General features: G+C 49.5%; 1 protein-coding gene across 1 annotated transcript in view; it reads right to left on the bottom strand.

Moving 5' to 3' along the window:
* Positions 1–133: 133 nt before the first annotated feature.
* Positions 134–22986, bottom strand: part of LOC144488336 (uncharacterized) — an 82309-nt gene continuing 59456 nt past the window's right edge. The window contains exons 4-5 of the mRNA XM_078206386.1: positions 2895–2957; positions 134–300 (exon numbers count right to left, since the gene is read on the bottom strand). Coding sequence (XP_078062512.1) covers positions 194–300; positions 2895–2957 — 170 coding nt within the window. The 3' untranslated portion in view covers positions 134–193. The remainder of the gene's footprint in view (positions 301–2894; positions 2958–22986) is intronic.

The raw sequence follows: 22986 nt of genomic DNA, 5'->3' as shown, positions 1-22986 counted from the left end.
AAATGCTTGTGTTGGGCAAAGATGGAAAAGGGGAGTGCAGGGTGACAGAAGGGGAGAGGAAAGAGAGAGAGAGAGGGAAGATGGGGGAGGGGTGGGGTGGATGGGAGAAAAGAGAGAGAAAAGGGATGAATCGAAAACACACTTACCCCGATGCTGTGTCCAAAGCCAGACCCAGGTTGGGGACTGGTAGCACTCATGTAGTTACCGACACCAGAGTCTTGGCTGGCTGTACCATAGATATCAGCAACCGGCCTGGGCTGTTGGCTCCAGGGAATCCGCCAGGCCGCGGTGGGTTGGTGCCTGCCGGGGAAGCAGGGGCGCCATAATTCGGTTGAGCACTGTAGCTATTCAGGACTGGTGTGTAGAGAATAGAGCTGGGTATGAGGCACGAGCAAAGCATGCACAGAATCAAAGCCAAACACTACCACAGCCTAAGGCCCCATGTTCTAACACTCAGTCCAAGGCCATGCGATAAGACAACAGCGGTACTTACGATAGATAAGTCAGCCCGTCACTACTGCTAAGAAGCTCGGAGGCAACCCCCCACCCCCCCCGCCCCCGCACCCCCAACCGCCACCCATCCCCAAAAGAACACAGTCATCCAACACAGAGACCGTAGGGGCATATTGTCACCATCCGTCACAGCGGATCTGATACTCATGCAGAAATAACAATCTCTACATCAGGCCGTTTTGAGACAGCATTCACATCCCATGCAAACTACAAAGGAGCGAGAGTTCTACCACACAGCATGTTAATAAAATGGCAGCTACGGCGAACAATATCCAGAGTCTAAACACAAAAAAGGGTTCGACAGTTCTACGACAGTCTAGGGACTCGTGAGGGAATGGGGTCGTTTGCTCGGAGGGCTGGGCTCAAGTTTCCTGACCTCCGCAGCTCTTCCACCTGCCGGGGAGGGCGAGTTGGGAAATCTTTTCTTTTTCAAACAGCGGATGCGGCGGGGAAGGGGGGAAAGGGGGGGGGGGGGTGGGTTTGGAGGGGGAGGGTGCGTAAACTAAAATGCCGGCGAGGAGGAGAAATAAAGTCATTGTTGGGGAATGACAGAAAAAGTTGGATGGGAGGTGGGAGGACATTATCCCAAAACATTGGGAATGAAACTGGTCCCTGGAGTAAGTATAAAATGGGGCAATGGTGAATCCTCTGCCCAGTTTACCCTCCCGCATCTACCCGTCCCACCCTACCTGGTTGAACTGTAGTCAACGGTAAAGATCGGACATGATGTGAAACTGGGCGTGAGGTGCTCGCAATCGCTGAAGGGTAATTTCACCATTCCCGCCCCCCCCGCCCCTCCCATCCCCTTCGTCTCCTCGGTAACGCTGCACCAACACTTAATGTACGGCGATTAGAGATGTTCGAAAGGCTTCGGAATTCCCATCTTGGCAGATCCATGTCTGCACGTGTTTATTGGGCAAATTCTACCACCATACCACCCCTCCCCCTCAACCCAAGACAAAGAGATGAAAGTCCGAAACCCCAATGAGGGAGGGACAGGCCCCTGGTTATAAACTCAACCATTGATGGCTGAGGTTCCGTTGGCGCTCCTGCTTCTGAACCGCCCCACTTGGTGGCGTTGCTATGGCCCGTGATCGACGCGGGGGGGAAACGGCTACGAGGCACCTCACTGTACGCTGGCTGGGAATGACCCCCTGCGGCAGGGGGCAACAGGCAAAAAAAAAACCTGAGGCAGGGCCCCCCCCCCCCCAGGGACTGCAAACGAGGCTCCCCACCAGACGACTGCTGCAGACGAGCCCTGGGGATAATCGTATGTTATTTTTAATGTTAATTTTAAAACGAATCGCACTTCTGCTCAGAATTTAAGATTTAATTTAAACTTAAAAGTCTGAGTCAACGAGAGACCATCATCAATACCAGTCCAGACCTAGAGATTAGTGTTCCAGCTCACGGGCGCCCTATGCAAGAGGAGAATTCTCTTCATGTGAAAATTGTGCTGAAACCCAACCAGTCTTTCCGAATTTCTGGGAGGGCGGGAAAATATTTTTAAAAATCAACAGGGTCATACCAAAATGGGTGCCTGGAATGAAGTGACAACTAAGCGACAGTTAACACCCCAGCCTTTGTCACATCTCTAACCACAACATCAGTGTTCCCCGGTGTAAATTGGACACTAATTTCGCAAGATGGCATCTCAAGTTGTTCATCCCCCCTCCCACCCCCCCCCCCCCCCTTCCTCCAAGATAAGCAAGCGGCTGGCTAACTTTCAGGAGCCCCCTCCCCACCCCCTGAGATTATCGCTGAGACCCCGCTTGGCCACGAGGTGCCTCAGCTAACTGGGTTTCCGAGGTCAGGCGGACTTTTCCAAATTTGGCCGTTGCTCCTCTCGGCAACCATGGTAACCTTGGTAACCACGGCGTCACGGAAAAGGAGTGGGAGGATGAGCATTCGGCCAATGGTCGGAGAAGCGGTTCCATGAATCCTTCCCCCCCCCCTCCCCGCCACCGAACGCTGGCTATGGACTTCAATGCGATTGGAGGTGGCAGATTTGCAAGTCACGGTCGAACTACGCAGTCGATGAGAACTGGGAGGCCCCCCCACCCCAGGCCATTTGCTCAGAAATAGACGTGGAGCGATGATCATTGCTCTTGGATGCTCCGCGTCCAACTTACAGTGAAACCTGTATTAAACGGTCACCTTGAGGCCTGAACCAAAGAGATTGCTTGAGGCAGGTGGCTGGGGAGTCCTGAGTTGGGGGAGTGAAGTGGTGGCGAATCATCGAGAGGGTCCTTATGCCCAACCCTCCTCCTCCCCCCTGGGGGCCCCCCCTTCCCCCCACACAAGGACAGAGATCCCGACTGTATACCAGGGCAACAAGTTAATCTCTAAGATGCAGGTTCCAATTTACTTACATTGCTTACCTGTCATTTTTACCAGTGGTTGTGGCCACGTTAGTAGGTGGCTGTTTAATCCAGGTGCAGACCCTATTTAATTAAATTAGAAATTTGTTGGTTCTGAGAAGAACTGGCTGCTTAAGACAGGCGACTTTAATCTAGGTGACCATTAGGACAGGTTTTACTGTACCCACTATCACAACCCACCCCCCTCCACCACCCCCCCCCAACCTCCCCCGTACAATAAATCATAGAATCTACACTGCAGAAGGAGGCCATTTGGCCCATTGAGCCTGCACCGACAACAATCCCACCCAGGTCCTGTCCTATCCCCGTAACCCCACGAGCCCCCTAATCCCCCTGACATTAAGGAGCCAATTTAGCACGGCCAATCAACCTAACCCGCACATCTTCGGGGGGGAAAACCGGAGCACCCGGAGGAAACCCACGCAGACATGGGTAGAATGTGCAGACTCCATACAAAAGCAGTGACCCGAGGCTGGGAATCGAACCCGGGTCCCTGGCGCTGTGAGGCAGCAGTGCTAGCCACCGTGCCGCCGTATCAGGGTCCATGTCACCTTGTCGAAACCTCCACCAATTTATCCTGCCGGTCACACCCATGAGGGTGAAGTCATTGTTCCGTGAATCCTGCACTGTAATCGGCTCCTGAGGACATTAAAGTAGTTGAAGGGACGATTCACGTTTCCAAGGGATTCGGAGGTCTGTTCGAGAAACGCAGCCTGCTCCCCCCACCCCGCCCCCCACTAAACCAACCCACAAGATGGCAAGCCTCTTGAAAAATGTCACACCAGACTTAAAAGGACAAGACCACCTCTCCCCCACCCCACACCCCATTTAATCGTTGCCAGCCTCCTTCATGTCGTTCCGACTCTGTCATGTTGTAATGCACCCCACCCCACCCCCTTGCTTACCTGCCCACCAAACCAAACTGGCCTGTTAAAATTTCCCATGGGTTCCTCTGCCACGTATTCACCCTCGCTCTCAGTGGCCCTTTAGCATAGAGTCAACTCAGTTGAACCCCGATGGGACGGTGGCCCTTCCTGGAGCAGCAGCATGGCTTGGAACTCTCAGTCGCTGGAACAGAGCTTCATCGGCACGAGGAAGAGATAGCGCTCTCCCGCACATCCTTTGTCACTGACACTCCAGTGTGAGCCTACAGGAATCTCAGTCCTGACTTAGGGGCTGGGCTAGGGGAAGGTTTAAATGGACAGACTTCCCTTTCGTACGGGGAACGGTTGAGCTCTCTGGGTCTGTACTCGTTGGAGTTTAGAAGGATGAGGGGGGGAATCATAGAATCATAGAAACCCTACAGTGCAGAAGGAGGCCATTCGGCCCATCGAGTCTGCACCGACCACAATCCCACCCAGACCCTACCCCCACATATTTACCCGCTAATCCCTCTAACCTATGCATCTCAGGACTCTAAGGGGCAATTTTTAACCTGGCCAATCAACCTAACCCGCACATCTTTGGACTGTGGGACGAAACCGGAGCACCCGGAGGAAACCCACGCAGACACGAGGAGAATGTGCAAACTCCACACAGACAGTGACCCGAGCCGGGAATCGAACCCGGGACCCTGGAGCTGTGAAGCAGCAGTGCTAACCACTGTGCTACCGTGCCGCCCAATCTTATTGAAACTTACAGGATACTGCGAGGCCTGGATAGAGTGGACGTGGAGAGGATGTTTCCACTAGTAGGAAAAACTAGAACCAGAGGGCACAACCTCAGGCTGAAGGGACAATCCTTAAAACAGAAATGAGGAGGAATTTCTTCAGCCAGAGAGTGGTGAATCTGTGGAACTCTTTGCCGCAGAAGGCTGTGGAGGCCAGGTCATTGAGTGTCTTTAAGACAGAGATAGATAGGTTCTTGATTAATAAGGGGATCAGGGATTATGGGGAAAAGGCAAGAGAATGGGGATGAGAAAAATATCAGCCATGATTAAATGGCGGAGCAGACTTGATGGGCCGAGTGGCCTAATTCTGCTCCTATGTCTTATGGTCTTTCCTAAGCAATACTTTACGACAACAGTTCTGACAGAAACAACACTGGTATCAGTCAAGTGTCAGGGCCCATTCCTTGTATGCCTGGATCATAGCAGCATTGCGACTGATCTTTGGATGTGGGCAATATTTATGGCCAGCCTCTCATGAATGGTAGCAAGCTCCAGATTCTCACCACCCACTGCATAGACATTTCTCCTGAATCTCACTTTCTCTCTCCAGTGTCCTGTCAAAAAATCAGGACCTCCCCCTGGGCAGCATCTCAGTAGGCAAAAAAGGACGCTTTGGGTCTTTGGGCACATCAGCTCAACACACAGCAGGAGGTCATAGAGTCATAGAGGTTTACAGCATGGAAACAGGCCTTTCGGCCCAACCTGCCCATGCCATCCAGTTTTAACTACTAAGCTAGTCCCAATTACCCGCATTTGGCCCATATCCCTCTGTACCCATCTTACCCATGTAACTGTCTAAATGCTTTTTAAAAGACAAAATTGTACCCGCCTCTACTACTACCTCTGGCAGCTTGTTCCAGACACTCACCACCCTCTGTGTGAAAAAATTGCCTCTCTGGGCCCTTTTGTATCTCTCCGCTCTCACCTTAAATCTATGCCCTCTAGTTTTAGACTCCCCTACCTTTGGGAAAAGATATTGACTATCCAGCTGATCTGTGCCCCTCATTATTTTATAGACCTCTATAAGATCACCTCTCAGCCTCCTACGCTCCAGGGAAAAAAGTCCCAGTCTATCCAGCCTCTCCTTATAACTCAAACCATCAAGTCCCGGTAGCAGCCTAGTAAATCTTTCGAGTTTAATAACATCCTTTCTATAACAGGGTGACCAGAACTGTGCACAGTAAGAAGCAAAGACTTTCAATTTCTCCTGCGCGTCTTGTCTTTTATCAACTAACAGAAATTCTTAACCCCCCCCCGCCACCTCCCAATTGTTAATTGGTACAAAATGTAAATGGAATCCCCGTGCTTCTATTCTGACGCTTTAAAAAGTCTATTAACATAAATTGCAGCATGGGTATCAGAGCCACAGCACTCGCCACCCTGTTAAACCTCTGAGCAGTCGGGAAACTTGCCCGCATGGATTCATTAGAAATTCAGAGGTGCCCGATTAAATCATAAAAGCACCGGCAGAGCAGTTTTAACAGATGCATATAATTAAAGTCAACTCTTTAATGCTTTTGTGATATTAATAGGTGGATAGAATTCTTTAAACAGGCAGAAATCTGAGCTGCTAACCTACTCTTAATGCCAAACGCTGTGTCTGCCATGATTGGCTCCCCGGTGAGGTGCCATCACTTACATTTTACTCGAGCTAGCTTGTTATTACCGTGTCACAATAAACACCACTCATTCTGCACGCCATCACTCCCGGTTTCTCATCTGGGTAAATCCAGCTCTAAGAAGTTGGAAGGCAACAATCTGCTGCCTCCACCCTTTCAGATTTTTTATCTATCGATTGACGGGACGTGTGGGCGTCGCTGGCTCGGCCAGCGTTTGTATTGCCCATCCCCAGTTGCCCTTGAGAAGGTGGTGGGTGAGCCGCCTTCTTGAACCCGCTGCAGTCCGTGTGGCGTAGGCACACCCACAGTGCTGTTAGGGAGGGAGTTCCAGGATTCTGACCCAGCGACAGCGAAGGAACGGCTGATATATTTCCAAGTCAGGCTGGTGCGCGACTTGGAGGGGGAACTTGCAGGTGGTGATGTCCCTACCTGTGTGCTGCCCTCGTCCTTCTAGGTGGTAGAGGTTGAGGGTGTTGAAGGTGCTTTCGAAGCTGGACCATGGTTACAGATTGTGGTTAAGGACGGTAGTGCCACACAACATGATGGAGGGTATCCTCAAAAAGGACTTGGTCTTCACCAGGACAGTGCAGTGGTCACTCATACCAATACTGTCATGGACAAAAGCATCTGCCACAGATGGATTGGTGAGGATGAGGTCAAGTAGGTTCATCCCTCTTGTTGTTTCCCTCACCGCCTCCTGCAGACCATGGTGGGACATGAACCCGTGTCCACAGAGCATTAGCCTGGCTTTCGGGATTACTAGCCTGGTGACATTACCACTGCCTCATGTGTTACGTGAAGTTCGATAATTGCAGGGGGGTGGGGGGTAACTGCTGATGCTCCTGGAACCTCACCCCCAGCAAATAATCACTAACATCAGCAAAGAAGGGCAATTCCAGAAAAGATTTACCAGGATGTTGCCTGGTATGGAGGGCGTTAGCTATGAGGAGAGATTGGAGAAACTTGGTTTGTTCTCACTGGAACGCCGGAGGTTGAGGGGCGACCTGATAGAAGTCTACAAGATTGTGAGGGGCATGGATAGAGTGGATAGTCAGAAGTTTTTTCCCCAGGGTGGAAGAGTCAATTACTAGGGGGCACAGGTTTAAGGTGCGAGGGGCAAGGTTTAAAGGAGATGTACGAGGCAAGTTTTGTTTACACAGAGGGTGGTGGATGCCTGGAACTCGCTGCCGGGGGAGGTCGGGGAAACAGATACAATAGTGAGTTTTAAGGGGCATCTGGACAAATACATGAATAGGATGGGAATAGAGGGATATGGTTCCTGGAAGGGTAGGGGGTTTTAGTTCAGACGGGTAGCATGGTTGGTGCAGGCTTGGAGGGCCGAAGGGCCTGTTCTGGTGCTGTAATTTTCTTTGTTCTTTGTTAAAAACCCAGAGACGGAAAGCAGAATTAAGAGAGGATTGGCTTATGAGGAGAGACTGAGTAGACTGGGGCTATACTCATTGGAATTCAGAAGAATGAGGAGAGATCTTATAGAAACATATCAGATTATGAAGAGAATAGATAAGATAGAAGCAGGGAAGTTGTTTCCACTGGCAGGTGAAACTAGAACTAGGGGGCATAGCCTCAAAATAAGGGGAAGCAGATTTAGGACTGAGTTGAGGAGGAACTTCTTCACACAAAGGGTTGTGAATCTGTGGAATTCCCTGTCCAGTGAAGCAGTTGAGGCTACCTCACTGAATGTTTTAAAGGCAAGGATAGATAGATTTTTGAACAGTAGAGGAATTAAGGGTTATGGTGAGCGGGCGGGTAAGTGGAGCTGAGTCCACAAAAAGATCAGCCATGATCTTATTGAATGGCGGAGCAGGCTCGAGGGGCCAGATGGCCTACTCCTGCTCCTAGTTCTTATTTTCTTATTTAACCAGTTGTTCTCCTGATAGCCGAGCCCCAGTAAGTTGATCTGTGATGCTGTATCTGAGGGAGGTTAGCAGCCAGTCACTGCAGGACACCCACAAAGACCCTGGCGAAACCGGAGGGCCATTTTTCTACTTTTTAATAATTCTTTGCAAAAATGGCAAAGATAGGTTGAGCACTGGAATGATAAGGGTGCAAGGCTTTGTGAAGCCTAGTTCAGACAATGGGTGGACCCGAGCTTCTCACTGCTTCTGGTGGTTCGTACTGGGGATAACCAACCCAACGAGTAAAGCTAAGCCATGCAGCCCACTCTTGTACAAGGCTTTTTTTTTTGCTGGTCTTGAAGGCACCAGTGGGACAGATGGAGAGGTGGTGGCCCTTCTACACTGCTGGAAAATGTCTCTGGGTGGGAAAATCAATGATTGACATTGACACCATCACGACTCTAGAGCAGAGAAGGCTGGGAGTCCTGCGGCGAGTAACTCACCTCCCGTTTCCCCAAAGCTTGTCCACCATCTACAAGGCATAATTCAGGAATGTGATGGAATACTCTCCACTTGCGTGGATGAATGCAGCTCCAACAACACTCCAGAAGCTCATCCAGGAGAAAGCAGCTTGATTGGGGCTTCCGCAAACATTCACTCCCTCTACCAATGCACAGTGGCTGCAGTAAATCACCAAGGCTGCTGAAGACAGCACCTCCCAAACCTGTGACCTCTACCGCCTAGAAGGGCAGGGGCAGCAGGCACGTGGGAGATCCTTTCCGGATCACAAACCATCCTGACTTGGAAATATTTTCCTTCACTGTCGCTGAGTCAAGATCCTGGAACTCCCTTCCTAACAGCACTGTGGGTGTACCTACACCACGTGGAGTGCAGCAGTTCAAGAGGGCAGCTCAACACCACCCTCTCGAGGTAATTAGGGATGGGCAATAAAAATGCTGGCCTAGCCAGCGACGCCCACACCCCGGGAACCATCGAAAAACTAAACTAACACCACACACCTTGCTGATTGACCACACATCCAGAGTAGGCAGGTTAAACCCCTCAACAAATTCCACCTATGACTCTTGTCAATCTCACCACAGTGAGATCCACTTGAACACTTCTAAGTGCAAGACAGTGGCCAAAAATCCAACCAGGAACTCGCTCGGACCCCAGTGAGTGGTTAGAATATGGAGGTTACTACCGCAGTGTGACTGGGGTGAGATAGCATCGATGCATTTCAGGGGAGACTAGATAAGCACACAAAGGGGAGAGAAATAGAGGTGCACGTTGATGGGTTGAGATGCAGAGGGTGGAAGGGGACTTGTGTGGAACCCAGCTGCACCGCAGGGTCCCAGGCTCCAGGGCGGCACGGTGGCACAATGGCTAGCGCTGCTGCCTCACAGCACCAGGGACCCGGGATCGATTCCGAACTCGGGTCACTGTCTGTGTGGAGTTTGCACATTCTCCCCATGTCTGCGTGGGTTTCCTCCCACAGTCCAAAGATGTGCGGGTTAGGTTGATTGGCCATGCTGAATTGTCTCTTAGTGTCAAGGGGATGAGCAGGGTAACTATGTGGGGTTACGGGGTCGGGGCCTGGGTAGGATTGCGGTCGGTGCAGAATCGATGGGCCGAACGGTAGGGATTCTATGATTTCTGTGCTGTAATATCATTCATCAAACTTGTGTTTGAGTTGCAATGAGAATATAACACGGCTTCTAAACAAAGGCGGCTTGCAGTGGGTACTTCAAACAGCTCTTTGTTCTTGGGAATGATTAGAATGAGTTGAAGTGCCTGCAATCTGTGTCAGGAACAAGGCAATAGCTCGGCAAACTGGCCCCGAGACTTTCAATGTGTTCGTAATGTCGCAACGTGGTGAAATTTGTAAGCGTTCTTTGCTGAGAGCCTGTGTTAAACCTGCCTCACCTACGTGTGGTCTATTCCAAAGCTGCAATGCGTTACTCCACTGTGATGTCTTTATCATTCATCGTCTTTCTCAAAGAAATCTGGCGATTGACTCCTTTGTTCTTGCTGGGTTCAGAAGGGAGGTCAACTTGAGGAGCCTGGTTACATGCTACAGCTAACTTATTTCAGATGAAGCTTCTGATCCAACTCTCATATTATTCCCAAAGATGGCTCTTATTCTCAAACCTGTTGAAGGGGGGCTGGTGAGAGCTTTAATCAGCTGGGTGTTCCAAATTCCATTGGACTATATGCATTTGCTAACTCTGCTCCAATTCCGTAAAGGCAACTGGTTGTTTCAGTCCTGGGTGTGACAGTTTCAGTTCTCTAGAATTCCCAAGCGCATTCCCTCCCAACGTTCTGCTGTCACTTCAGCGGAACCATCGGAGCGTCCTTAAAACAACCGACGCCGGAGAAACAGGTCAAGCGGCCCAGCTAGTCGGTGCAGAGCCCTGCTTAATCCCGTCTGTACGAGGCTGCTACGTAACTCCTTGTTTGACAGACCCAGCTATAACTGTTTAGAAAGAGCACTGAAGGGACAGTGGCTCAGTGGTTAACACTGCTGCCTCACAGCACCAGGAACCTGATTCGATTCCCGGCTCGGGTCACTGTCTGTGTGGAGTTTGCACATTCTCCCCGTGTCTGCGTGGGTTTCCTCCCATAGTCCAAAGATGTGCGGGTTAGATGGATCGGCCATGCTAAGTTGCCCCTTAGTGTCAGGGGGACTCGCTAGGGTAAACGCATGGGGCTATGGGGATAGGGCCTGGGTGGGATTGTGGTCGGTGCAGACTCGATGGGCCGAATGGCCTCCTTCTGCACTGTAGGGATTGTATGATGATGATTCGGTAAGCCCGTGCAGCCAAATCCCTCCTCAACTCAGAACTGCTTCCCCACTTTTCCTTCTTTTTGTTTGTCACGCCCACTGCTCCCCGTTTGAAAGATCTGCATTTGGCAAAGCGCAATGATTAGGCGCACTTATACACGCACACAGTGATGGGACACGCCCCATTCTAACGTGGAATGGGGCCAGTGAGAAGGTGGTGCAGGGATCTTTCCGCCGGCTCCCCTCGTGAAAATGAGTTTGTTCCTATTACTCGTTTGGTGTCCTGGAGCCAACAGACTAAACGTGTGCGATCAATAGAACCTTAGAAAAGTTACAGCGCAGGAGGAGGCCATTTGGCCCATCTTGCTCATGCCAACCTGAGGACACCCGGGTGCCCTTTCTAATCCCATCTGCCTGTACCCGGCCCATAGCCCTGTAACTTACAGCAGTTGAGGTGCGGATCCAGGTACTTTTTAAAAGAGTTTAGGGTCTCTGCCTCCATCACCAACTCAGGCAGCGAATTCCAGACACCCACCACCCTCTGCGTAAAATAGTTCTTTCTCTACACCTTCCGCCACTTATCTTGAATCTATGTCCCCTGGTTCTAGAATTCTCCGCCAAGTGAGACAATTTTATCCTGTCCACTCTATCTCTTCCCTCATCATTGTGTACACCTCAATCAAGTCACCCCCTCAGCCTTCTTTGTTCCAGGGAAAATAACCCCAACCTATCCAATCTCTCCTCGGAGCTACACCTTTCTAGGAGGCTGGACCACTGGGCCCTGACACACCTACGTAAGGCTGCTGTTCTCTGTTCTGGATGGTCCTGTAATCTGTTTGGGCCTTTGCAGAGCAATAAAGTAGTTGGAATGTTGTGGCATCAGGGAAACAATGTGCGAATATCATTGTTCTCGTGTGAGAAACACTCAGCCTGAGCCCTGATCAAACTCACTGCACCAGGTGCAATCTGGCAGAGCAGGAGACAATGGAAGACGTTGTCCAGCCAGAGAGAACAGTCTAACACCATGGCGCAGATGAAGGGCTGCCAACCCCAACTGGATGTTTTCCCGGAGATTGTGTCACATGAATTCCAACCCTCCTGCCAACCTACTCAAAAAGACAGTTCCTCCCCACTTTTGATTTTTTTATATCTATAACTGATCAACAGAAGGATTAAAAAACATAAACTATTTTCTTTACGTCCCTTGTTAAAATGTAACCGGTGATAACATTGAATCTGTTGTAATGCGACCAATGGTAACAGGTTGTAAGGGTCACCTGACCCAGTAAACCATGTAACCAATGACAGAATGATGTGATGATCAGCTGACCCAGTAAACCATGTAACCAATGACAGAATGATGTGATGATCAGCTGACCCAGTAAACCATGTAACCAATGACAGAATGATGTGATGATCAGCTGACCCAGTAAACCATGTAACCAATGACAGAATGATGTGATGATCAGCTGACCCAGTAAACCATGTAACCAATGACAGAATGATGTGATGATCAGCTGACCCAGTATAACTAAGAACCTGTTGGAAATTGTGGGAAACTTGGAATGGCCCAGGGTGAGGGGGCCAAGTGTTGGAGTAATGAAGTTTCTTTATTAAACCTTTTCTGTGATTTGTAAATTTTGTTATTGTCTACACTGGAAGAGTTCCTTCTGGATTAGCGCCCCCTACAATTTTTCCCAGGGTTTTGCCCGTCGTCATGTCGAGATGATTGAATTTTTTCATTCCCAGTGTCTCCAGGAGAATCCGGGAAGCTTGGCAAAGCCCAATTTGATCCAGCAGCCAGGTGTTGGTTTTAAACGGTGGCTGGGGCGACACAAGTGCAATCATTGGACCATGACTTATCTATTGAATGGGGAGGAAAACGGGGACCAAATACACTTGATGCTGTGGACGGAGAAAGAATAAGTTAATAACAATAATAGTGGTTTTAAAATGGCTATTCTGGCTGAGAGCTAAGCATGCTGGGATTTTTGGTCAACTTATAGATTAGAACCAGATTCAGGTCGTAAAGTTGCTCTGGTCTGGGAGCTGTGATCTGAAGCTTCCCAGATGAGGGAAGTTGTTTACATTAACCCAGACACTGCGTCTCAAACTTATGTGGCTGCTATGTATGGTACATGTCAAATGTAATGGCATCATTCAAAAGTAATTTCATTGGATGTTCGAGCCATGTGATCGGTTTCTGGTAACACAATTGGCTGGATGACAGAGAATCTTCCGGAAGCTAGTGGAGAATTGTGGATAAAGAGACATGCGAGTCCTCTGTTTGCCAGCGATAACTCGAAGAGACCAAGCATCGCAAGAAGGCGGCTTGTGCCCTGAAGGATGCTTCAGAGAAGGAGAAGATAGATTCTACATCGAGGATATTTCTTGGCCAAGGTTCTCCTAAACTCGGCAATATCTATTTTCAGTTAAATAGTTAAAGTTGGTGTTTAGTTAAAGTGCGGTTTAAGAGTTCAAGTTCAGTTGAAAGTTGATGTTCAGTTAGAGTTCAGTAAATAGTTAATGACTCGCAACTGTTTATGTTTGAGTTGGAACTAGAAGTGTGAAATAATTGAATTACTGCCCTTATGTGTCTCGTTAAACTGGAACGCTTGGAAGGTGTTTAAATTAAAAGCTGTGTAACAACGTGATTCCCTTATCCAAGTGGGTGGCATAGAAGGGAGTCTTTGCCGTATCATCAGGCAATGCCCCCCTCCCCCAACCCATTCCAGGCATTCTCCCACAAACAAGTGACCGGTCAATGTGGGGTGAATTCCCAAACACACACACATTATCTCCAAACTCCCTGATACCACAACATTTGGCACATCAGAGCAAATCGTGAAACATAACAAAAAGGATGGGAGGAGGCGCAATCTGTCATGTTCACAGGAAAGCTCTTCTTTTTAAAAGTGACGGAAGATTTTCTTTGAGAGAAGTTTAATGAAATTATGATAAATTCAAGTTACGCTTTCAAAGCGTGCGTGAATCTATTTAAACAGGCCGAGGGTGATGGCTGGGGACGTGTGCAGCAATAATTCCCTCCTTCACTCTCCCCCCTCAATGGCAGGGCTTTCAATGGTTCCACAGGAGGCTGTCTAACCAGGTTACCTGTCTCTTTCATTCGCTGGGCCAACATTGTGCGCTGGTGTTGGGAGTGAAAATTGTACATACAGCAGAATGTTCCCGTCCCGCCTGCTGTGGAAGGAGGGGGGAGGGGGGGGAACCACACAAAGGCCTGTTGACCTCGAGTGGGATTTTCCGGTCTTTGGGCAAGCGTGGCCGGAAAATCCCACCCTCAGTGTTCACGGGCAGCTTCTTACATATCCACCGATCACTGAAAGTGGCAACGCAGGTGGAGAAGGTCGTCAAGGAGGCGTACGGCATGCTTGCCTTCATTGGTCGGGTCATTGAGTATAAAAATTGGCTGCAGCTGTACAGAACCTTAGTTAGGCCTCATTTGGAATATTGTGTACAATTCTGGTCGCCACGCTACCAGAAGGATGTGGATGCTTCGGAGAGGGTACGGAAGAGGTTTACCAGGATGTTGCCTGGTCTGGAGGGTATGAGCTATGAGGAGAGGTTGGATAAACTCGGTTTGTTCTCACTGGGATGATGGAGATTGAGGGGTGACCTGATAGAGGTTTACAAGATTATGAGTGGCATGGACAGAGTGGATAGTCAGATGCCCTTTCCTAGGGTAGAAAAGTCAAGGACTAGGGGACATCGGTTTAAGGTGCGTGGGGAAGGGTTTAGAGGAGATGTGCGAGGCAAGTTTTTTACACAGAGGGTGGTGAATGTCTGGAACGCGCTGCCCGGGGAGGGGGTGGGAGCAGGTACGATAGCGGCATTTAAGGGGCAACTCGCGAATACATGAATAGGATGGGAATGGAAGGATACGGACTCTGTAAGTGCATACGGTTTTAGTTTAGGGAGGCATCATGATCGGCGCAGGCTTGGAGGGCCGAAGGGCCTGTTCCTGTGCTGTACTGTTCTTTGGAACCATTCCTTCTCGAAATCTGGGCACTGTTTTTTTTGGTTGCTTGCATGGGCAGCAACGGGACCTTGGGGGAGGCCTTATACCAACGGCAATGTCTTCCTGAGAGAAAACTAGCCCATTAATCCAGCCGTAAATTTAATTTATAAGCCGACAACAATATACAAGCTGTATAAAGCCCCGATTAGGCAACACTGGACGAATATTGCATCCAGTTCTGGTCACCACACTTTAGGAGGGAGGTGAGGGACCTCGAGCAGGTGTAGGAGGGATTTAACAGAATGTTCCAGGGATGATAAATTTTAGCCACAAGGAGCCTCGGTGTGAGGTGATGCATTTTGGGGTGGATAACAAGGCAAGGGAATACACAATGAACGGCAGGGCACTCGGAAGTACGGAGGACCAGAGAGATCTTGGGATACATGTCCAGAGGTCCCTGAAGACAGCAGGGCAGGTAGATAAGGTGGTTAAGGCGGCATGTGGGATACTTGCCTTTATGAGCCGAGGCATGGAATTTAAGAGCAGGGAGGTTATGATGGAGCTGTATAAAACACTCGTTAGGCCACAGCTAGAATACTGTGTGCAGTTCTGGTTATCTCACTGGAGAGGGTGCAGAGGAGATTCACCAGGATGTTGCCTGGGCTGGAGCGGTTCAGCTATGAAGAGAGGCTGGTTAGACCGGGGTTGTTTGCTTGGAGCAGCGAGGGCTGAGGGGAGACCTGATTGAGGTGTACAAAATTATGGAGGACATAAGGTGGATAAGAAGAAACTTTTCCCCTTAGAGGAGAGGTCAATAACCAGGGGGGATAGATTTACAGTACGGGGCAGTGGATTTGGAGGGAATCGATTCCCGGCTTGGTTTCTGTCTGTGTGGAGCCTGCATGTTCTCCCCTGCGTGGGTTTCCTCCGGGTGCTCCGGTTTTCTCCTACAGTCTAAAAGACGTGCTGGTTGTAGGTGCATTGACCTGAACAGGCGCTGGAATGTGGCGACTAGGGGATTTTCACAGTAACTTCATTGCAGTGTTAATGTAAGCCTACTTGTGACACCAATAAATAAACTTGAACTTTTCCCTGCTCCAGCCAACTGCTTGACCTATTGTTCGTGATCTGCAGCCACTGGCCATCAATAAGTGACACATCACAGGCTGGTATCTCCTAACTTAGTGCACTGGTCAACCAAGCAGGCACACGTTGACAGTTCGGCACTCACTCGCTCAAAGCACTTGTCCACAGGGCCACTGACCCCGCCCTGCTTCTGCTTTCCAGACCTGCCTCACCCCTTGTTCCCTCACCCCCCCCCCGCCCCCCCCCCCTGCTCATAACCCACTGGCAAACACCAACTGAAATTAAAAACGGTTTGTAACCTGCCGTTGGCACTGACGTCAGGAATGCCGAACAGACAATGGCCGTCGGTGGAGCACCCGGTCAGAGTGAGGGCTCCGGAAGCTTTCCGATAGCGGTTAGGTGAAAAGGAGTTTTCCAACAGGGTCACGGAGCTAAAAGAGAAAATGCTGGAAAATCTCAGCAGGTCTGGCAGCATCTGCAAGGAGAGAGAAAAGCCGATGCCCCGAGTCCAGATGGCCCCCTGTCAAAGCTTCGACAAAGGGTCACCTGGACTCGAAACGTCAGCTCTTTTCTCTCCTTACAGATGCTGCCCAGACCCGCTGAGATTTTCCAGCGTTTTCTCTTTTGGTTTCAGATTCCAGCATCCGCAGTGATTTGCTTTTATCCAGGGTCACGGAGCTAACGGACCTATTTCTGCTCCCTTTTTCCGATGTCACAGAATCATCGAATCCCGACCATGCAGAAGACGCCATTCGGCCCATCGGGTCAGCACCGAATCTCCGACAGAGTGTCTTACCCAGGTTCTCTTCACTTTCCCTTGCACATTCCCATGGCTAATCCATCTGAGGGCCAATCCTCCTAATCTGCACATCTTTTTATCAAAGAACAAAGAAAATTACAGCACAGGAACAGGCCCTTCGGTCCTCCAAGCCTGCACCCACCATGTTGCCCGACTTAACTAAAGCCAACTACGCTTCCGGGGACCATATCCCTCTATTCCCATCCTATTCATGTATTTGTCAAGACGCCCCTTAAAAGTCACTACCGTACTACCACACAGAGGGTAGTGGTCGAAGGGTCTTTTTCCGGCTGGAGGTCTGTGACCAGTGGTGTTCCGCAGGGCTCTGTACTGGGACCTCTGCTATTTGTGATATATATAAATGATTTGGAAGAAGGTGTAACTGGTGTAATCAGCAAGTTTGCGGATGACACGAAGATGGCTGGACTTGCGGATAGCGAAGAGCATTGTCGGGCAATACAGCAGGATATAGATAGGCTGGAAAATTGGGCGGAGAGCTGGCACATGGAGTTTAATCCGGATAAATGCGAAGTGATGCATTTTGGAACAAATAATGTAGGGAGGAGTTATACAATAAATGGCAGAGTCATCAGGAGTATAGAAACACAGAGGGACCTAGGTGTGCAAATCCACAAATCCTTGAAGGTGGCAACACAGGTGGAGAAGGTGGTGAAGAAGGCATATGGTATGCTTGCCTTTATAGGACGGGGTATAGAGTATAAAAGCTGGAGTCTGATGATGCAGCTGTATAGAACGCTGGTTAGGCCACATTTGGAGTACTGCGTCCAGTTCTGGTCGCTGCACTACCAGAAGGACATGGAGGCGTTAGAGAGAGTGCAGAGAAGGTTTACCAGGATGTTGCCTGGTATGGAGGGTCTTAGCTATGAGGAGAGATTGGGTAAACTGGGGTTGTTCTCCTTGGAAAGACGGAGAATGAGGGGAGATCTAATAGAGGTGTACAAGATTATGAAGGGTATAGATAGGGTGAACAGTGGGAAGCTTTTTCCCAGGTCGGAGGTGACGATCACGAGAGGTCACGGGCTCAAGGTGAGAGGGGCGAAGTATAACTCAGATATCAGAGGGACGTTTTTTACACAGAGGGTGGTGGGGGCCTGGAATGCGCTGCCAAGTAGGGTGGTGGAGGCAGGCACGCTGACATCGTTTAAGGCTTACCTGGGTAGTCACATGAGCAGCCTGGGAATGGAGGGATACAAACGATTGGGCTAGTTGGACCAAGGAGTGGCACAGGCTTGGAGGGCCGAAGGACCTGTTTCCTGTGCTGTACTGTTCTTTGTTCTTTGTATCCGCTTCCACTACCTCCCCCGGCAGCAGGTTCCAGGCACCCACCACCCTCTGTGTAAAAAAACTTGCCTCGTACATCTCCTTTACTTGCCCCATACATCTCCTAAACTTGCCCCTCGCACCTTAAATCCATGCCCCCTAGTAATTGACTCTTCCACCCTGGGGAAAAGCTTCTGACTATCCACTCTGTCCACGTCTCTCATAATCTTGTAGACTTTTATAAGGTCGCCCCCTCAAACTCCATTGTTCCAGTGAGAACAAACCAAGTTTCTCCTCATAGCTGATGCCCTCCATACCAGGCAACATCTTGGTAAATCCTTCAAAACAAAATGCCTAACTGGCTGTAAAGTCATTTTGGAAGTTCTGACGTCATGAAAGAAACAGGTCTTTCTTTCCAAATGGGAGACTATCTTCAGGAGCAAGGAAAATATTTCCAAATTATCGCTCTGAGCAGCAGAGGAGCCTAAAGTTAACCAACTCGTGATGACGTTCCAATGATCAGATTTGGACCCCAGTTAGCGTAAATGAGACACACTGTAATACAAAGAACAAAGAACAGTACAGCACAGGGACAGGCCCTTCGGCCCTCCAAGCCTGTGCCGATCATGATGCCTGCCTAAACTAAAACCGTATGCACTTACGGAATCCGTATCCTTCCATTCCCATCCTATTCATGTATTCGTCTAGTTGCCCCTTACTCACCTGAAGAAGGGGCTTAGAGCTCCGAAAGCTTGTGTGGCTTTTGCTACCAAATAAACCTGTTGGACTTTAACCTGGTGTTGTTAAACTTCTTACTCCCATTCAATAACATAGGGTGAGGGACTTCAGTCATAAGGATCAATTAAAGAATCTGGGCTAGTTCTCCTTGGAGAAGGATGAGAGGAGATTTGATAGAGGTGTTCAAATCATGGGTGGCACAGTGGCATAGTGGTTAGCACTGCTGCTGCACAGTGCTAGGGACCTGGCTTCGATTCCCGGCTTGGGTCACTGTCTGTGTGGAGTCTGCAAGTTCTCCCCATGTCTCCGTGGGTTTCCTCTGGGTGCTGCGGTTTCCTTCTACAGTTCAAAGATAACGTTTATTTATTAGTCACAAGTAGTCTTACATTAACACTGCAATGAAGTTACTGTGAAAACCCCCTAGTCGCCACACTCCGGCGCCCGTTCGGGTACACTGAGGGAAAATTTAGCATGGCCAATCCACCTAACCAGCACATCTTTCGGACTATGGGGGGAAAATGGACAAACTCCACCCAAGCTGGGAATCGAACCCGGGTCCTTGGTGCTGTGAGGCAGCAGTGCTAACCACTGTGCCACCGTGCAGGCCACCTGTGTTGGTTAGGTGGATTGGCCATGCTAAATTGTCCCTTAGTGTCAGCGGGACTAGCTAGGGTAAATGCATGGGGTTTCAGGTAAATGCATGGGTGAGATTATGGTCGGTGCAGACTCGATGGACCGAATGGTCTCCTTCTGCACTGTAGGGACTTTATGATTCTCTGTGAGGAGTCTGGACAGAGTATCTAGGGAGAAACTGTGCGGACACTGATTTAAGGTGAATTGCAAACAAAACCAAAGGCGACATGAGTAAAACCTTCTGCATGCAGTGAGTGGCTAGGATCTGGAATGTGCTGCCTAAGAGAGAGATTCAATCATGGCCACCAAAAGGTTATTGGATAATTAACTAAAGGGGAAAAATTTGCAGGGGGCTAGAGGGAAAAGATGGGGAAGTGGGACTAGCTGAGTTGCTCTTGCAGGGAGCCAGTAAGGACACACAGGCTGAATGACCTCCTCATGTGCTGCAACCATTCTATTATTCTATTCTATGATTGAGGAGCTCAAGTGGACCATATAATCATGGTAACAGAATCACTGAGAGAGATTGAGTGAGTATAACATCCTAGCTCTATGCTGTTATTTTCAATATCACCTTGCGTGTCTTTTGATGTATTCTGATATAGAGTTAGCAGGCATGGAATGTAGAGATCAAAGGTAGAACGGGTAAAATTGTTTTGAGCAAACCGCTTGGTGAACTGAACTTTACAAGACAGTTAAAATCTATCTTTAATTCAAAGTAAAATGGAGAATTCTGGATAAACACTTCAGCTCAGAGACATGTCCATGTGATCTGGCTACCATGGGGAGAGAAACTCAGACAGAAATCCATTCAAATGAGTGGCGGTTTTGACACCTTTTCACATTATCTCACAAGAAGAGGTGACATATGTGACATTAAATTTGCACATGGCAAGATCCCACAAACAGCAAATGAGATGAATGTGTTTTGGTGGTGTTACCATGGGCTAGGGGGTTGGGCAGAATGAGGTCCAGGAGAATTCCCTTGCTCTTCTGCAAGTAGCACCTTCTAATTTTTTTTACACCTGGGACAACTGGGACCTCAGTTTAAGAGATCATCTGACTCCGGCACCACTGAGAGTGCTGCACTCCCTCAGTACCGCACTGGAGTGTCAGCCGAGGTTATAGGCTCAAATTCCTGCAGTGGGGCTTGCACCCAGGGGCCAAGAGTGTTACCCGACTGCGAGAGGCTGGCATTTTCAGGATGATTAAATTTTTTTTTGGCAAAAGGGTTTTCTTCTCAGGGTGGGCAGCACGGTGGCACAGTGGTTAGCACTGCTGCCTCACAGCGCCAGGGACCCGGGTTCAATTCTCAGTTTGGGTGACAGTCTGTGTGGAATTTGCACATTCTCCCCGTGTCTGCGTGGGTTTCCTCCGGGTGCTCCGGTTTCCTCCCACAGTCCGAAAGACGTGCTGATTAGGTGAATTGGCCATGCTAAATTCTACCTCAGTGCACCCGAACAGGCACCGGGGTTGTGGTGGTTAGGGGATTTTCACAGTAACTTCATTGTAGTGTCAATGTAAGCCTACTTGTGACACTAATAAATAAACTTTACTTTAAACAGGGGTCTGTGCCCATCATCTTGCCATCTTGAATTTCTAACATACAACCAAGAAATGTGAGTGGGTGGGTGGGTGAGTGGAGGGGCTGATTGGTTCCAAACAAGGGGGAGGCCTTGTGGTATTATCACTGGACTATTAATCCAGAAACTCAGCTAATGTTCTGTGGACCCGGGTTCAAATCCCGCCACGGCAGGTGGTGGAATTTGAATTCAATAAAAAAAATCTGGAATTAAGAATCTACCGGTGACCATGAAACCATTGTCAATTGTCAGAAACCCATCTGGTTCACTAATGTTCTTTAGGGAAGGAAATCTGTCGTCCTTACCCGGTCTGGCCTACATGTGATTCCAGAGCCACAGCAATGTGGTTGACTCTCAACTGCCCTCCAAGGGCAACTAGGGATGGGCAATAAATGCTGGCCAGCCAGCGACGCCCATGTGCCATGAATGAATAAAAAGAAATTCTGAGATCATGTTAAAAAAAAATTAGTACGTTGATCAGAGCAGCACGATGGCACAGTGGTTAGCACTGCTGCCTCACAGCGCTAGGGGCCTGGGTTCGATTCCTGGCTTGGGTCACTGGCTATGTGGAGTTTGCACATTCTCCCTGTGTCTGTGTGGGTTTCCTCCCACAGTCCAAAGGTGTGCGAGTTAGGTGGATTGGCCATGTTAAATTGCCTCTTCGTGTCAGGGGAACTAGCTAGAGTAAATGCATGGGGTTGTGGGAATAGGACCTGGGTGGGATTATTGTCGGTGCAGTCTCAATGGGCCAAATGGCCTCCTTCTGCACTATAGGGATTCTATGATTGGGTAGAGTATGAAATCTTCTCCTCATTGGTGGCATTCTGCGGTACTGCCAGCGACTCAGGACTGCTCTGTCCTCTTCACTGGCAATGGTGGGTGGTCGGGGGGGGTCTGGGGGCGGAATGGTGTGAGAGGCAGGGAAAATGTGAAGCGAGGTAGCCCGGAGAAGTAAATCTTCAACGAAGAGAATGGGAGAAGACACAAGTCGCACATGACACCATGGCCGGTATTTTACCACCTCGCCCGTCACGGGAATCGGAATGGGCGAGAGGGGGGCGGGGGTGGAAAGGTCCGTTGATCTCAGGCACAATTTTACTGTTTCGGGACGATCAAGGCCGTAAAATCCGCCCCATGAGAGCTTCTTAAAGGCGGAAATCATAGAAATCATAGAAACCCTACAGTGCAGAAGGAGGCCATTCGGCCCATCGAGTCTGCACCGACCACAATCCCACCCAGGCCCTACCCCCCACATATTTACCCGCTAATCCCTCTAACCTACGCATCTCAGGGGCAATTTTAACCTGGCCAATCAACCTAACCTGCACATCTTTGGACTGTGGGAGGAAACCGGAGCACCCGGAGGAAACCCACGCAAACACGAGGAGAATGTGCAAACTCCACACAGACAGTGACCCGAGCCGGGAATCGAACCCGGGACCCTGGAGCTGTGAAGCACCAGTGCTAACCACTGTGCTACCGTGCCGCCCGGAAAAATGAGTCAAGTCTGTATCTTTTTTTGGAAAAAGTTTAACAACTCACAGTGGGCTTCACCATTTTGGAAAGAACAGAACCTAGAAACAGAGGAGATAGGAGCAGGAGGAGGCCATTCGGCCCTTCGAGCCTGCTCCGCCATTCATCACCATCATGGCTGATCATCCAACTCAATAGCCTAATCCTGCTTTCTCCCCATAACCTTTGATCCCATTCGCCCCAAGTGCTATGTCCAGCCACTTCTTGAATACATTCAATGTTTTGGCATCAACTACTTCCTGTGGTAATGAATTCCACAGGCTCACCACTCTTTGGGTGAAGAAATGTCTCCTCACCTCCATCCTAAATGGTCTACCCCGAATCCTCAGACTGTGACCCCTGGTTCTGGACTCCCCCACCATTGGGAACATCCTCCCTGCATCCACCCTGTCTAGTCCTGTTAGAATTTTATAAGTCTCTATGAGATCCCCCCCCTCATTCATCTGAACTCCAGTTCAGACTGGACCCACTCACATCTCTGCCTAAGCTCTAGAAGAGTGTGAAAATCACTCTGAGGAGAGAGAGAGAGAG

Source organism: Mustelus asterias, unplaced genomic scaffold (genome assembly GCF_964213995.1).
Source record: "Mustelus asterias unplaced genomic scaffold, sMusAst1.hap1.1 HAP1_SCAFFOLD_1473, whole genome shotgun sequence".
NCBI classification, from domain to species: Eukaryota; Metazoa; Chordata; class Chondrichthyes; order Carcharhiniformes; family Triakidae; genus Mustelus; species Mustelus asterias.
Note: the sequence above shows the minus strand (reverse complement) of the source record. Positions and strands in the feature narration are given on the sequence as shown.